Here is a 13,821-nt window from a genome sequence, read left to right on the forward strand (position 1 = left end):
GCTAAGAGTACAACATTTTTTGGCCTTTATTGATACTATCATCCTCTCTCATCTCACATCGGCATTAGCTTGATACGACGCAACTGTCTCTGACACTGGAATATAGGTCAAGAGACGCATTGCTACGATGTCAGACTCACTCCGTGACTCCAATAACCCTTCAGCCGATAATTCCCCTGCTCCATCACCGTTACCCATACCCGCACGATATCCACACGCAGACCTCGAGGATAATGCGCACATACACTCTTCCCCTGCCTTTGATTACCACGAAGAGCGAAGGCTGCATCTTCAAGATGAGATATGGCTGTCCCACAACTTACCACGACTTCCTCCATCGACCGTATCGGAAGCCGGATCATCAACGAGTAAAGCAGGAGGTGTAGGTGAGATAGGAACGAGTTATAAAAGTGCAAGTGGAAGACAAGGATTATCACCTGGACAATTCATGGCTACTTCACCTCTCACTCAACATAGAGCTATACCATCGTCTGTCGCTAGTCCAGGAGAGGTCGATCTAGGAAGACAAGGTAAGAATCTAGAGAAAGGTGGTCAATCAATGTCATTCACCAACGATCAAGATCGAGAGGCTGGCGAAAATCAACAAGATCAAGAGGAAGGTCTATCGTCAAGATTTCAGAGACAAGCTCAGGTCAATCCGGTAGAAAGACACTCAAGTATGTTATCCCCCTCTGGACCGGAGTATGGTGATTTAGATCCGGCACCCTCGATCATACATAGACAAGAGAGGGACAAGCAGGAAGAACTCGATCTAGAGGAAGAAGCTAGAGAACGAGAATTGAATGCCGCTCTACTAAACGCTTTGAACTCAGGGGGAAGAAATGAAGGTGTAGAAGCTAAAGCCGCTGCTAAGCTGGCTGGTGCCGGTGCGATTGTAACTCAACCTGGTGAGTGCTATCATCTTGGCTCGCACGCTCAGAATCTACTTCATATTCCGCTTTATCTTCGGCCAAATATCCTGTTACTCCGTTGATGCTCTTTCCTTTCATCTCCTTTGACTTTGATTATCACTCATTCTATCTTGTTCTTCCGATATCTTCGGATAAGCGAGTCTCGCAAATCTTCTACCTCTTCTTTCGCCTTCCACTTCCCTTCTCTCAGAAGCCACCAGAAAGGAATGAAGCTGGAATAGCCATCGCCTCATTCAAATCTGTGCGGCTTCGAAGACTTTCAGAATGGCAAACGTGTGTTTTCTGTGGTTTTCAGATGCCCGTGAAACGGTTATGAAAATCATCTCCGACGTTTGCCAAGTCCCCTTGGGACAATTGCAAAGGTATAAAAGCTGCCTGAAACTCTAGGTAGACACATTGCTGTCCCCATTCTTGATGTGCGGCAACTCCTCATCTTTGTCTTTCCTCCATTGTCACTTATAATAATCACTCTTTCATGACACCCATCGTTGTACCAAAATATCCGTATTATGCCTCCTGCTCGACCACCGAATATTGCCCTTACCGATCCTGAGTTATTTCTCGGCGGTATCCGTTCCCCACTTACTAAACCTTCTACCTCTATCGCTTCTATGCCTGGTACACCTGTCAATGAGGCGAGCGGTCAAGATCTAAATGCGAAAGAGTTGCTGATGCAAATGCAAATCTTCGCTTTCGCAGAACAAGGTATTGGAAGTGAACTTGAACAATTATAGTGAGTTATAAACACGCATTCTGTTCAATCTGTGTAACGTATGATTACTGAGTAGTTTGATGTCTTTAGCGCTTCTTTCGCTCGATGTCTTGATCTCCGAGATAAATATATGGAACTCTCGAATCAACGATTAGGTGATAATCCAAAAGATCATGATGGGACATTTCACGGATTCACCCCTCGATCATCTGGTGATGTTATGGGACTTAAAGCTGAAGTTGAGCAAGATGCATGCGAGGGATCATCTGCCGCTGAAAACGATGACTTGCCCACTTGGAATATCTATCCACCACCGCCACCACCCCACTGGCATTGGAAACCTTCGCAGGGAAGTGTGATGCCTGAACCTACCTCATCGGATGGTACGGAAATGACCAAAACTACCACATCAACCAGTATAAAGGATAATCAAACTTTTAAAATTGAAGATTGTCAAATTCACGAAGAGGATAAACGACATATCTTCCAACTGAATGATGAAGGTGTTTTTACTGTCTATTCCGCTGCAGAGGAATCACCTAGAGTCAATGGTGAAGTCGATTCGAAAGGTAAAAAACCCTTAGCTAGAATACCAACCCTCAAAGAATATTTCACAGATCTAGATTATCTTTTGGGAGTTTGTTCAGATGGACCTGCCAAATCCTTTGCATTTAGGAGATTGAAATACCTATCGTCAAAATGGAGTTTGTACTGTTTGTTGAATGAATATCAAGAATTGGCAGATATGAAAGCTGTCCCTCATAGGTATGTCCTGCGATTTCCTTCCTAAATCTTCAGCTGTCTCTTGAACATATTATGACAACTGAGCTGATCGTCTGAAAACTTGGTACCTTTAGGGATTTCTACAATGTTAGGAAGGTTGATACTCACATTCATCATTCGGCAAGTATGAACCAGAAACATTTATTACGATTTATCAAATCGAAATTGAAGAGAAATCCAAATGTACCTTTACCTCTCTTCCCTCACCTCCCATCCATGTATCCGTGCTGATATACTGACATTTAGGAAATCGTCATTCATCGAGATGGGAAGGATCTTACTTTGAAAGAAGTATTCGAATCGCTCAATTTGACTGCTTACGACCTATCGATCGATACTCTCGATATGCATGCTCATCAGGTCAGATTCCTTTCTCCCTTGCAATGAAAGCTAAAGCTGATATTTAGTTTTCTTCTGTATAGGAGTTCCACCGATTCGATCGTTTCAATGATCGATATAACCCTACTGGATCTTCGCGATTGAGAGAGATCTTCTTGAAGACTGATAATTTGTTGAAAGGGAAATATCTCGCCGAATTGACTCAGGGTAAGTCAGCTTATGTGTTCACCAAAATCCGCTCGGATTCCAGCTGATATCAACACTGTATGCAGAATTGATAGCGGATCTGGAACAAAGCAAATACCAAGTTTCCGAATGGAGGTTGTCGATTTACGGAAGGTGAGCTCACCCCTTCTCAAATATTTTGAAGTTTCAGCTGACCTATTCCCGTGTGATTGGTCAGAAATCTCGGCGAATGGGACAAACTTGCTAAATGGGTTGTCAATAACAAGCTTGTTTCGCACAATGTCAGATGGTTAATCCAAGTACCAAGACTGTATGAAGTTTATAAGGGTTCGGGTTTGGTGAACAACTTCGAAGACGTGGTGAAGAGTGAGCTTACTGGCTCGGGACAAAATCAGAGATCTAGCTGACTTTCATCATTGTGATTAGATGTATTCCAACCTTTGTTCGAAGTAACGAAAGATCCCTCATCACATCCTGAATTACACATCTTCCTCCAACGGGTAGTAGGATTCGACAGTGTAGATGACGAATCGAAACCTGAAAGAAGACTTTACAGGAAATTCCCCACCGCCAAAATGTGGGATACTAATCAAAGTCCTCCATACAGTTATTGGTGAGCTAGCCAAATCGGATTCGTGTTACGCAGCTAACAAGGTGTATGTGATTTAGGATATACTACATGTACGCTAATATGGCCTCTTTGAACGCTTGGAGAAGGTCAAGAGGATTCAGTGAGCTCAGTATTTTCTGATCGATTTGGATATTTAGCTGACTGTTGATCAATCAGACACTTTCGTGCTGCGACCACACTGTGGAGAAGCAGGTGATCCCGATCACTTGTCATCGGCATTCTTGACTGCCCATTCCATCTCGCATGGTATCTTACTTCGTAAAGTCCCAGCATTACAGTACCTGTTCTACCTGAAGCAGATTGGTTTAGCTATGAGTCCGTTAAGTAACAACGCACTGTTCTTGACGTATGAAAGGAACCCGTTTAAGGATTATTTCAAGGTTGGATTGAACGTCTCCTTATCAACTGGTAAGTCATCTTAACCCTTAAACCGTTAAAATCCATCTATGGTATGACCTTCATTCTCTCTTTGGGGAAGGATGCTGATCAGCTGTGAGCATATCCAGATGATCCCCTTCAATTCCATTTCACCGCTTCCCATCTATTGGAAGAGTATTCATGTGCTGCTCAGATTTACAAGCTCACCCCGGCGGATATGTGTGAATTGGCTAGAAACTCGGTATTACAGAGTGGATGGGAAATGCAGGTTAAGAAACATTGGATAGGTCATAAGTGGTATTTACCCGGTGCGGCTGGTAATGATATTCACAAGGTGAGCTCACTCGATTGAACGGATCGATCATTCATGAAAGCGAATGATGGCTGATGAGGCTCTGTTATGCTGTAGACCAACGTGCCTACTATTAGATTAGCTTATAGGCATTCTACATTACTTGAAGAACTGTAAGTACTTCATATCCTATCGTACATTCTGATGGTCATCACGATGACTGACACTGTGATACTATGTAAGTGCATTGATCCGACATGGTCAACATTCACCTTCAGCCACTCCAACGCACCTCAAACAATCTTCCTCAGCACAATTACCCAATCAACCTTCACCTCAGCCGCCCTCAGTATCTAATGATAAGACAACAGTGAACAACCGACCGGGAATGACTAGCCATCCTTCGGACGTAGCTGCTGCTGCTATGTCGATGACCAACTCCAGTGTATACGCACAGGGCGAATCTCATCCTATTGCTCCTCATTTGATTGGTGGGGTCGGCACGTTAGGTGAGAGAAGTAGGAAGAAGAGTGTGGGTCAACTGAAAGGTGTGAGTTTTGGAGGTGAGGCTGGGACTGGGGCCGTCACGCCTCTTGAGAGTGACCAGGTGCATGAGGCTAGGAGATGAACGAAGTGAGATTGGAAATAGTGTACATACGTCCGGAGTAGACTCATTGGTATCGGAGGGATCATGATTATAGTACAGGGATGTCACAGTGTGGACAATCGATTCTCATCGTAGTATGATTTACTTGTGAATAGATGAGCGTCCCTGTATATATTATATCGTTTCTGATGTATACAAAGTGCTTAGGAGTATATAGGTGTTTGTCATGCATTAAAGTATTCATGATTATAAGAGTTATAAAGGTGATCATATGTGAATTACGTTAAATGGAATAATGTTATGAATGTCCGTGTAATGTGGGTATAAAGATATGAGGGGTACACCAAAAAGTAAGGGTATGGTATTATTGAAATGGATCCGGAATATATTATGAAAACCTAAAGAGAATAGTCCATTGGAAGAAGGTAGAGGTGAGATCAAGGAATATGTATTTACGTGGATAGACGAGAAAGGTTATTGTCCTTCAAGATTTCGTAAGTAGCAAGTTAGTGGCAGAAGAAGAAGAAGAAGAAGAAGAGAAAAAAGGAAGGATCATTCCGATTCTTTCTTATAGATCATGATTGTTGTTGTACAATTCTAATTCTGTTTGACCTTCTTACAGGTAGTTGATATTGTTTCTCGCAGGAGGTACCTTTATTTGATAATTTGTATCCTTTAAGACATGATTGGATTTGACATTGACCTTTTACACATGATACGCCGTTTGTACCCGGTAGGGAGGTACAGTCTGTTCCGGTAGAGATGGCTAGAGGGTTGGTATCTGAGGGAGTAGGGTACATGCATCCTCCGCCTACATCATACCAATAAACCATCAGCTCGGTGTTCTTGTGTATCAATCTGAGACGAGAAAATTGTATGAGAATTGAGATTGGGTCAAGGGCATGTCATCTGTATAGTCAAAACTCACAAGATTCAATATCTGATTTCGTATCAATACATTCCCACTGATTCAATCCTAATGTCCCGATCGAACACTTCTCCATACCCACTGGACAAGTTTCAGATCGTTTCGATTGAATCATCACTGGTAGACCTGATGGACAGGTATAAGTTGATTTGGGATAACATTGATTGTTACATAGAATCTCGTTGGTGGTGCAGGTAGGTGGAGTTATGCATTGTCCTGTGGATGAGAGGGTTGATCCAGGTAGACAACATGTTGAGCCGCCTGTTAGGACGTATCCTGAATTACATGCTACACAAACCAAAGCAAACCAGGCATCCCATCAGCATACTGTAAAGTCCCAAAACCCTCGGTGTGGCAGCAACTTACCTCTTGCACAACATGATCCACCGACTGGTTGTAAATCATGATGAGAATTTGATAGTGACACTGAAGCTGCTATGCAAGTCTCCGCGACATCGAAGTTGTATACACCAGTTGATAAACCTAACAAACCAGGCTGAGTCTATTTCATATAAACAACCAATTAGTTAGCGATCTGGGATCGTGGCATCTGGGGAAAGAATAGACTGAACATACCGAAGAAGCTATATCCGCTGCGGCGGTTCCATTAAAGTACAATCCTCCAGAAGCATACACACCTACATTGGCAGATACTCCACTCAATGATGCCGACGCAGCAGCATCGACACATACACATGCACCAGCAGCCAGGGTGATGCCTCCAGATTGACCGACCAGCCCACCACCTACAGAGGCTACTTCGTTGACCTTTGTGGCTGTTCCGAGCCTTATACATGTGTTTACTAATACGTCCAAATTCAATTTGGATACTTCCACCACTGCACCTCCAACGGTAGTGACCGTTCCACCGAGAGCTTGACCTACTCCGCTTACTGTTCCTCCGAGGGATCCACCGACTGTATTGCCCACTCCGCCTACGACGCCTCCCAGGGTACCCCCCAGATTACCCACTGTCTGGCCTAGTCCGCCGACTAGTCCGTCTAGGAGTCCTCGGGAGTCAAGGCTTGCATCGGCTTTGGGAGAGGGAATGGATCGGGCGGAGGTCATTGCCAAGAGAGGCAGGACTGCAGAGAGGAATAACATCGTGTTCGTGAATATTGAACGGTGATTGTTGATTATGTGTGTCTAGATGTTTTGATAGAGTTACTCCGTGAACGGGAATAGCAGGCTCAATGATTATAGTAAGTCCAGGAGAAATCAAGCAGATCGTATGCAAATCAATTGCTTTAGTGTTAATATCGTAGTCTTGATATTATAGTTTGTTGTTATGTGTTTGGAAGATTTCGAATATTGATCCAGCAAAAAGAGAAGGAGGGATGAGCTTGAGGTTGAGGTTGAGTTGAGGTTGACTTTGTACCGTCGAGGTGTGTGTCGTTGAAAATGAATGTCGGTATATCCAATTCCTCTGAGCTCTGAGCGGAGAGCGAAGAGTAGAAAAGGATAAAGTTGGGGTTGAAGCTAGTTTCACAGAAACAGAAACGGAAAGAAAGAATTAATTGATCATTAATCTGTTCGGAGTCGGAAAAACAAAGAAAAGACAGAAAAGTGAAGTGAAGGAATGAAAGAGAGATGAAAAGGTTAGACAAGTACAGAGGTCCCCTTGAACATATATCTATCATAGTCTCTATTCTGACATTTCGTTCCCACCCATTCCCATCCCCATTGATCGGTCGTATGCAAACATCCCATTGGGATGTACGATATGCTGGATCTCAACTAATATGGTTGTCATCCGAAATCCACCAGCAACCAAAATACTTCAAACATCTCAACACATGTGGTTTGACGGAAATCAATACGATGAGCTCGAAACACAAGTTTGGCGATTCATTATCAAATGCCACTTCATCATCCATCAGGAAAATCAATAGAAGCATGATGAGTTGTAAGGGGGTGCCTTGAAACGAAAAACATTATCTGAATTGATAGATTGGTGATCCTATTGTAAGAATGATTATGTAGTTTCACCACACGGCCGAATGATAATTTCCTGTATTCTGTGCGAAATTCTAATCGGGCCTAGTGTTGTTCGCTTTGGATTTTGAAACGCAGGAACGATTCTTGGCCAAGTACCAGATCATGAGTACTTTTGTATAAGATCTTATTCCGACAAGCAACTGATGAAGCATGATGATGTAGAGTCTGGTGTTTCAGAATGTCTCAATTCTTTGAACAAGGGGTGCTGAGCGCGAGTGGTCTTGAGGTCCGTTCTACTGTATACGTCTGTCTTCTGTCTTCATAAGTCATTTCTATGCTCTGACTTTATATATACCGAATTCTATCTGGATAAATGTGATGGCAAAGTTGATATTCCCAATAACCTGTGAACGGTCTAGCTCATCACTGTCCTGATGCATTCGATGGTACTGATTGAATTGCCACATGTTACATCTAACTTGGCAGCAGCCGTAGGAGAAATTGCCACAGCATGGCTATCCCATGTGGTAGACGCGTGGCTGCCATCTGACCAGTGAAGGTATGAGCGCGTCGTTTCGATTTCGAACATTTCCAACAGGTTCAACATTTATTCTGCAGCTTTCTTGACACATCTTCGCTATCTATAAAAAGCTCTCTTTACCCTTCAACACCTCCTTGACGTTCCGGAAGCGAAGAAGAAGAGCCAAAATGTCGTTGAAAGTACCAAAAGCCGGAGGGCCAGACCTTTTCAAGGCCGGATATAAGGTATGTTCATGTTCTTCTTACACCCTTACCTAGTAGTACTGGCTATGCAGTTCCACTGGCTATATCGAGTTGCTTCATCGTGAGGCTGTGATACTATCGGATGGCTGATACCCATGTGGCTCTAGCAAATGTCTGGTCTCGAAGAAGCGGTATTGAGGAATATTGCAGCTGTGGGAGAATTGAGTGAAATTGTTAGAACTTCTTTCGGTCCTAATGGTCAGTATAGCGAGACTGTGATCAGAACAGTTGTACTGTTGTATCCTCCAAAACTTCATTGCTGAACATTTGATCCTACTACCAGGTCGTAACAAGCTTATCATCAATCATCTTGGAAGACTATTCGTAACCTCTGATGCAGCTACTATCATTCGGGAAATCGAAGTTGCCCACCCCGCTGCCAAGTTGTTGGTCATGGCTAGTACAGCTCAGGAAGCCGAGGTAAGCTTCTTCTATCTATTCATCCATTATGAGCGTAGCAAGCTGACGCAATTGTGAATAGATGGGTGACGCTACCAACCTCGTGTTGATTCTCGCCGGAGAATTACTCAAGAGATCAGAACATCTTTTGACTATGGGTTTACATCCTTCAGATGTCATTCAGGGGTATGAGATGGCTTTGGCAAAAGGTCGAGAAGAACTTGAGAGTGAGTCGTCTCGTTAATATACATTCTCGGAAAACGATGTCAGCTAATCCATTTCTCTGTTTGAAGCCCTCATCTGCTCAACAATCCCTGCATCTCCTTTACCGACCGCCGAGCAGCTCTCCAAAGCTGTCGCCACCTCTCTCGCTTCGAAACAACCAGGATGTGAAGATTTCCTTGCTCAATTAGTAGCAGAAGCTTCTCTGGCGGTAATGCCTAAAAATCCTAAGGACTTCAACGTCGACTCAGTCAGGGTTGTGAAAGTTTTAGGTGGAGGGTTGGAGGCTAGTAGAGTAGTTAGAGGTATGGTGTTCGGTAGAGAACCTGAAGGTATGTCAGCTTTCCTCGTCAGATTTCGGCGAGTCAGGAAAGTTCAAGCTGACTTGACGTTGCACAGGTGTTGTGAAGAATGCTACCAAGGCTAAAGTCGCTGTCTATACTTGTGGACTGGATATCTCGCAGACTGAAACCAAGGGAACGGTGTTGCTTAAGAAGGCAGATGATTTGTTGAACTTCTCGAGGGGAGAGGAGAAGCAGCTTGAGGGTGTAAGTCTATGCCTGAACATCAATGATTCAATGAAAGCATTGTGACTGACATTACATTGATATATGCAGTACTTCAAAGAAATCGCCGACTCAGGTGTGAAATTGATCATTGCCGGTTCGGGTATTGGTGATCTCGCTTTACATTACCTAAACAGGATGAACATCGGTGTCATCAAGGTTTTATCCAAATTCGATCTTCGAAGATTATGTCGGGTGGTCGGTGCTACGCCCTTAGCAAGATTAGGTGCCCCTACAGCCGAAGAAGCAGGTATGGTGGATGTCTTTGAGACTGTTGAGATCGGTGGAGATCGAGTGACTGTGCTGCGTCAAGAGGAAGGTGAAAAGACCAGAACCGCTACTATCGTCCTTCGAGGAGCTACAGCCAACTATCTCGATGATTTAGAAAGATCCTTGGATGATGGTATAAACACCGTTAGGATCTTATTAAGAGATGGTAGACAGGTACCTGGAGCTGGATCAAGTGAAATTGAAGTTGCTCGACGAGTATCCGAATTCGGTGGAAAGACATCTGGATTAGCTCAACATTCCATAAAGAGATGGGCGGAATCACTCGAAGTCGTTCCTCGAACTCTCGCTGAGAACGCTGGTCTGAATGCCGAAGATGTCGTTTCGCTCTTGTATAAGTCACACGCGGAAGGTCAATCTGAAGCTGGTGTAGATATCGATTCCGAAAATTCATCAAATGGCAATGGAATCATCACTTCGTCGAAAGAGAAGGGAATTCTGGATCCATTCGCTGCTAAAGATTGGGCTATCAAGTTGGCTACGGACGCTGCTATCTCGGTACTTAGGGTGGATAGTATCATAGTAGCGAAACAGGCTGGTTTGGCTCCTCCTAAACAACAAGGTCATTGGGATGATGATTAGTGTGTGGATGATGTATAAGAATAGGAAAGGGGGGAAAAGGAAGTATAGTGAAGATAGCTTAGGGAGATGTAATGCATACATATAACAGTACGAGCAACACGTATATACAGTTTCGTATTGGGGTTAGTTATTGGATGGAACAGATTGGTCCTGGTGGATCAGAAGCGGCAACTGATTTTTTCTCTACTTTCTGCATCACGATCTGGCCGATAAAATGACTGAAGTGTCAATACTCTATTGGCAGACGACGGTGACATAACTTACAGGAACCATGACTCCTCCAGGTAATTTGGTACCCATAGGTAAGACCATCGGGAAATCAGCAACTGATGACATTGGAAGTACCGCTCCACCAGGTAAGGATGTACCGGCAGGTAAGCTAATGCAAGATCATTTAGTAACGCATCTCCCATCTGTGCATTATAGGAAGTGCTGTGTGATCAGATCAGATCACTTACAATACTCCTTCCGTTCTTTTCAGACGAAAATCATATCATCAGATCATCTGCATCTGGGTTATTATTGAGATAAGAATGAACTTACATCGTGTGATACGCATGATACTTGATCCCATATCCATCAGGTACAATTGCATTCTGCGGTATCCATCGAATAAACATCCAGTCAACTTGATTATCCGTTTGTAATTGTGACCTTCGATAGGGTCCAGGTCACTCACTGGGATGGGATCTTCCACCGTTACTGCGAACGGATGATCGGGTTTACCTGCTCCTACTCCGGGAGGTAATGGGAATTTCTTTTTGTCTTCTGCCATCTTGCTTTTTATTGCTTCTTGATCAATTTATTCGTTCCTTGATGTTGATTGAAATGGTCTTCACATGCACGAATATCGATCCGACAAGCTGCCTCGTTATTACATGGGATACTTGTCAACACAGTAATCAGTTGATATCATAGCATGTCAGCCGCCGCTCGAATGCTAGGGTCATACCGGTCAAAGGACACTCTGGAGATTGAAGGGGAAAGGTATGAAAGGATAACTTTATTCAATATATCAAATTGGGAATATAGAGAAAGGCTAGGAGAGGTCATTGTTGTATGACAAAGGCATATATGATTATTCTACATTCTATCTCTATGAACATGTCATATATACCCAAAATCGATTGATGTATTCACACTCTGGTAGCCATGCTAAATCCTCCAGCATTTTAGAAGGATTGCTCAAATACTGAACGTGTACGGTATTAGATATAATCAACAGATCAAGCACCAACTTCATCAGCCTTCTTGACCTTCTTCCTATCATTATCCCTTATAATCTCCAACTGTAAAGCTTTCAACATTGCGTAAGCGAATTCCAATCTTGGCGTAACGATGTTATTCTTCTTGGCAATGTTCAATACTGATCGGACGATAACCTCAACCTCGAATGGTCTGTTTTGTTCGACGTCAATGAGAAGGGAGTATTTATGACCTACTCCTCTTTCTCGGGCTGTGCCTGTGAGCTGTAACAAGCATCGATGTTTCAGTATATGAGAATTACATGGGCAGAAATATGTGGATACCGGTAGTGAGTCCAATATGAAGATGAGGATGATAACAGACTAACGGAGGACTCACCACTGTCCAAGCTCTATTTACGACACTTTGTGCATCACCCATAACATCCCCAGCAGGATACTGGATCATCCCTTCGTACAATAATCCAGATTTGAAACCGATATCGACGATCTCCATGAAATAGTCTTTGATATACTTTTCTTCAGTTGGTCCGAGGTAACTGAATTGTAATGCGGTATGTCGAATCAAGCCTGTTACTACTGCCCAAGCGCAGTTCCATACGTTCTAAATGAAATGAATTAGTCAGCTATATCTACTTCATAAGATAAGACGGAGACACGCCCAGGTCTGAAAGATGTCTTGATGTGGGAGGATGGTATAGGAAATTGACATACCTTCAAGAATCTGATAGAATCGATATGATCTGTAGGATGTACATAACCTTCACCAGCAGTCAAAAGATCCACCCAGAGCTTCAAAGCATCTTTCTCCCTTTCTGTGAATATCCTTGCTTCACCCTCAGCAGATTTGTCTTTGGGTGGTAATGGCGGATATAAGCCGGTAACCAAGGTGTCCTAAATTACATATCAGCTCAATTACACCCGTAAAAGAAGGTGAGCTGGACGCAGCGGACCCTTTTAGAGATGACGATACTCACTTTACCTCTCCATCTTACTAAACTACCTTCCGTGACTATACCTATCCAAGCTGGACTCGACATAACGGGTGTACCGAGATGTTTCACAGCCTGATACAGGTCTTCTTCTATGCCAAGCCCATTCTATTCACCACGTCAGCTCATTTCACTCCATGGATGGGCATATGTGAGCTTACTTGAACCAAATTCCATGAACCAACCTGACCACTTTCGATAGCATCTTTCAGTAATTCAGAGTTTGGTAATACATCTGGCAGGCATTTTGTACAGACTACACATATAGCGTATCGCTTCCCATCGGCGAGAGCTTCAGCTTGAGATCGAACAACTAGGTAGAAAAGATAACGTCAGCTCGACCTTGGGAAACTGTAAATCCGTATAAAGAGCTCACCTCTATACGGCTTCCATCCCTCGACGATTCCGAACCTATCAGTGTGAAGGGTCACACCAGTAGTGGTATAGAGGGTATAGTTGGATCTTGCGACGGCAGTGACCCTTGCTTTACCAGACTACATCGTCGTGTCAGTCAAATTTGATACATATAGGGTAGAACCCACCCTCTCGAGGAGATAAGCGTAAACCGAACCGATTGATCCCAATCCTATGAGCAGGATATCTACCAGCTCGAAGGAGTCCACGCCATTGATAGATGCTGCGTTGGTCATGTCGAGCTGTATTCAGGATACAGGGAGAAGCTAGCTGGGATGAAACAGAAAGAGATGAATGAGATCCTATTTTTTTCTTGTTTTCGAGTCTTTCTTTATCTCCTGTCTTCTCGTCCGAAATCACACCACGACAACATGCGTTTATCACCCGCACTTCGGATGAACCCGATGACCCAGAGTCACGTGATGAACTCCTTGATAACTTGCTTTCTCAAAGCCACATCATGTATGCATTACAGTATGCATTCTATAATTGCGGAATTCTCCGCAAGTTGGCGGAAAGCGGCACCCACCGTAGACTCTGTTTCCAGGGTAAACAGGTACTCACATCATACATGCTACTTCCAATTCCCCCGCAAACAACCATATATCACATCGACAGATAGCTATCAACTACCAGTGCAATCC

At 43.6% G+C, this 13,821-nt stretch overlaps 6 protein-coding genes across 6 annotated transcripts; 3 read left to right on the forward strand and 3 right to left on the reverse strand.

Moving 5' to 3' along the window:
- Positions 1-127: 127 nt before the first annotated feature.
- L199_000323 (uncharacterized protein) lies at positions 128-994 on the forward strand (the record flags this gene model as incomplete). Its single annotated transcript, XM_064886091.1, has 1 exon — positions 128-994. The coding sequence occupies one exon, from the start codon at positions 128-130 to the stop codon at positions 992-994; it is 867 nt and encodes a 288-aa protein (XP_064742163.1).
- Positions 995-1,441: 447 nt separating this feature from the next.
- Positions 1,442-4,881, forward strand: L199_000324 (AMP deaminase; the record flags this gene model as incomplete). The annotated part of the gene is made up of 13 exons (XM_064886092.1): positions 1,442-1,665; positions 1,735-2,409; positions 2,502-2,610; positions 2,674-2,787; positions 2,850-2,973; positions 3,039-3,105; positions 3,170-3,318; positions 3,379-3,565; positions 3,622-3,683; positions 3,740-3,991; positions 4,090-4,295; positions 4,371-4,426; positions 4,497-4,881. 13 exons carry the CDS (start codon positions 1,442-1,444, stop codon positions 4,879-4,881), a joined length of 2,610 nt encoding a protein of 869 aa, XP_064742164.1.
- A 554-nt stretch (positions 4,882-5,435) lies between these two features.
- On the reverse strand, positions 5,436-6,892 carry L199_000325 (uncharacterized protein; the record flags this gene model as incomplete). Its single annotated transcript, XM_064886093.1, has 4 exons — positions 5,436-5,671; positions 5,789-6,076; positions 6,155-6,290; positions 6,365-6,892. The coding sequence occupies 4 exons, from the start codon at positions 6,890-6,892 to the stop codon at positions 5,436-5,438; spliced, it is 1,188 nt and encodes a 395-aa protein (XP_064742165.1).
- A 1,542-nt stretch (positions 6,893-8,434) lies between these two features.
- On the forward strand, positions 8,435-10,566 carry L199_000326 (T-complex protein 1, theta subunit; the record flags this gene model as incomplete). The annotated part of the gene is made up of 7 exons (XM_064886094.1): positions 8,435-8,491; positions 8,617-8,707; positions 8,793-8,929; positions 8,991-9,135; positions 9,202-9,462; positions 9,530-9,678; positions 9,748-10,566. The coding sequence occupies 7 exons, from the start codon at positions 8,435-8,437 to the stop codon at positions 10,564-10,566; spliced, it is 1,659 nt and encodes a 552-aa protein (XP_064742166.1).
- A 127-nt stretch (positions 10,567-10,693) lies between these two features.
- L199_000327 (uncharacterized protein) lies at positions 10,694-11,341 on the reverse strand (the record flags this gene model as incomplete). Its single annotated transcript, XM_064886095.1, has 4 exons — positions 10,694-10,768; positions 10,831-10,945; positions 11,110-11,162; positions 11,246-11,341. 4 exons carry the CDS (start codon positions 11,339-11,341, stop codon positions 10,694-10,696), a joined length of 339 nt encoding a protein of 112 aa, XP_064742167.1.
- Positions 11,342-11,792: 451 nt separating this feature from the next.
- On the reverse strand, positions 11,793-13,413 carry L199_000328 (uncharacterized protein; the record flags this gene model as incomplete). Its single annotated transcript, XM_064886096.1, has 7 exons — positions 11,793-12,035; positions 12,151-12,375; positions 12,486-12,665; positions 12,749-12,871; positions 12,925-13,076; positions 13,140-13,257; positions 13,306-13,413. 7 exons carry the CDS (start codon positions 13,411-13,413, stop codon positions 11,793-11,795), a joined length of 1,149 nt encoding a protein of 382 aa, XP_064742168.1.
- Between the last annotated feature and the right edge of the window lie 408 nt (positions 13,414-13,821).

This window comes from Kwoniella botswanensis, chromosome 1 (assembly GCF_036426115.1).
Source record: "Kwoniella botswanensis chromosome 1, complete sequence".
Lineage (NCBI taxonomy): Eukaryota > Fungi > Basidiomycota > Tremellomycetes > Tremellales > Cryptococcaceae > Kwoniella > Kwoniella botswanensis.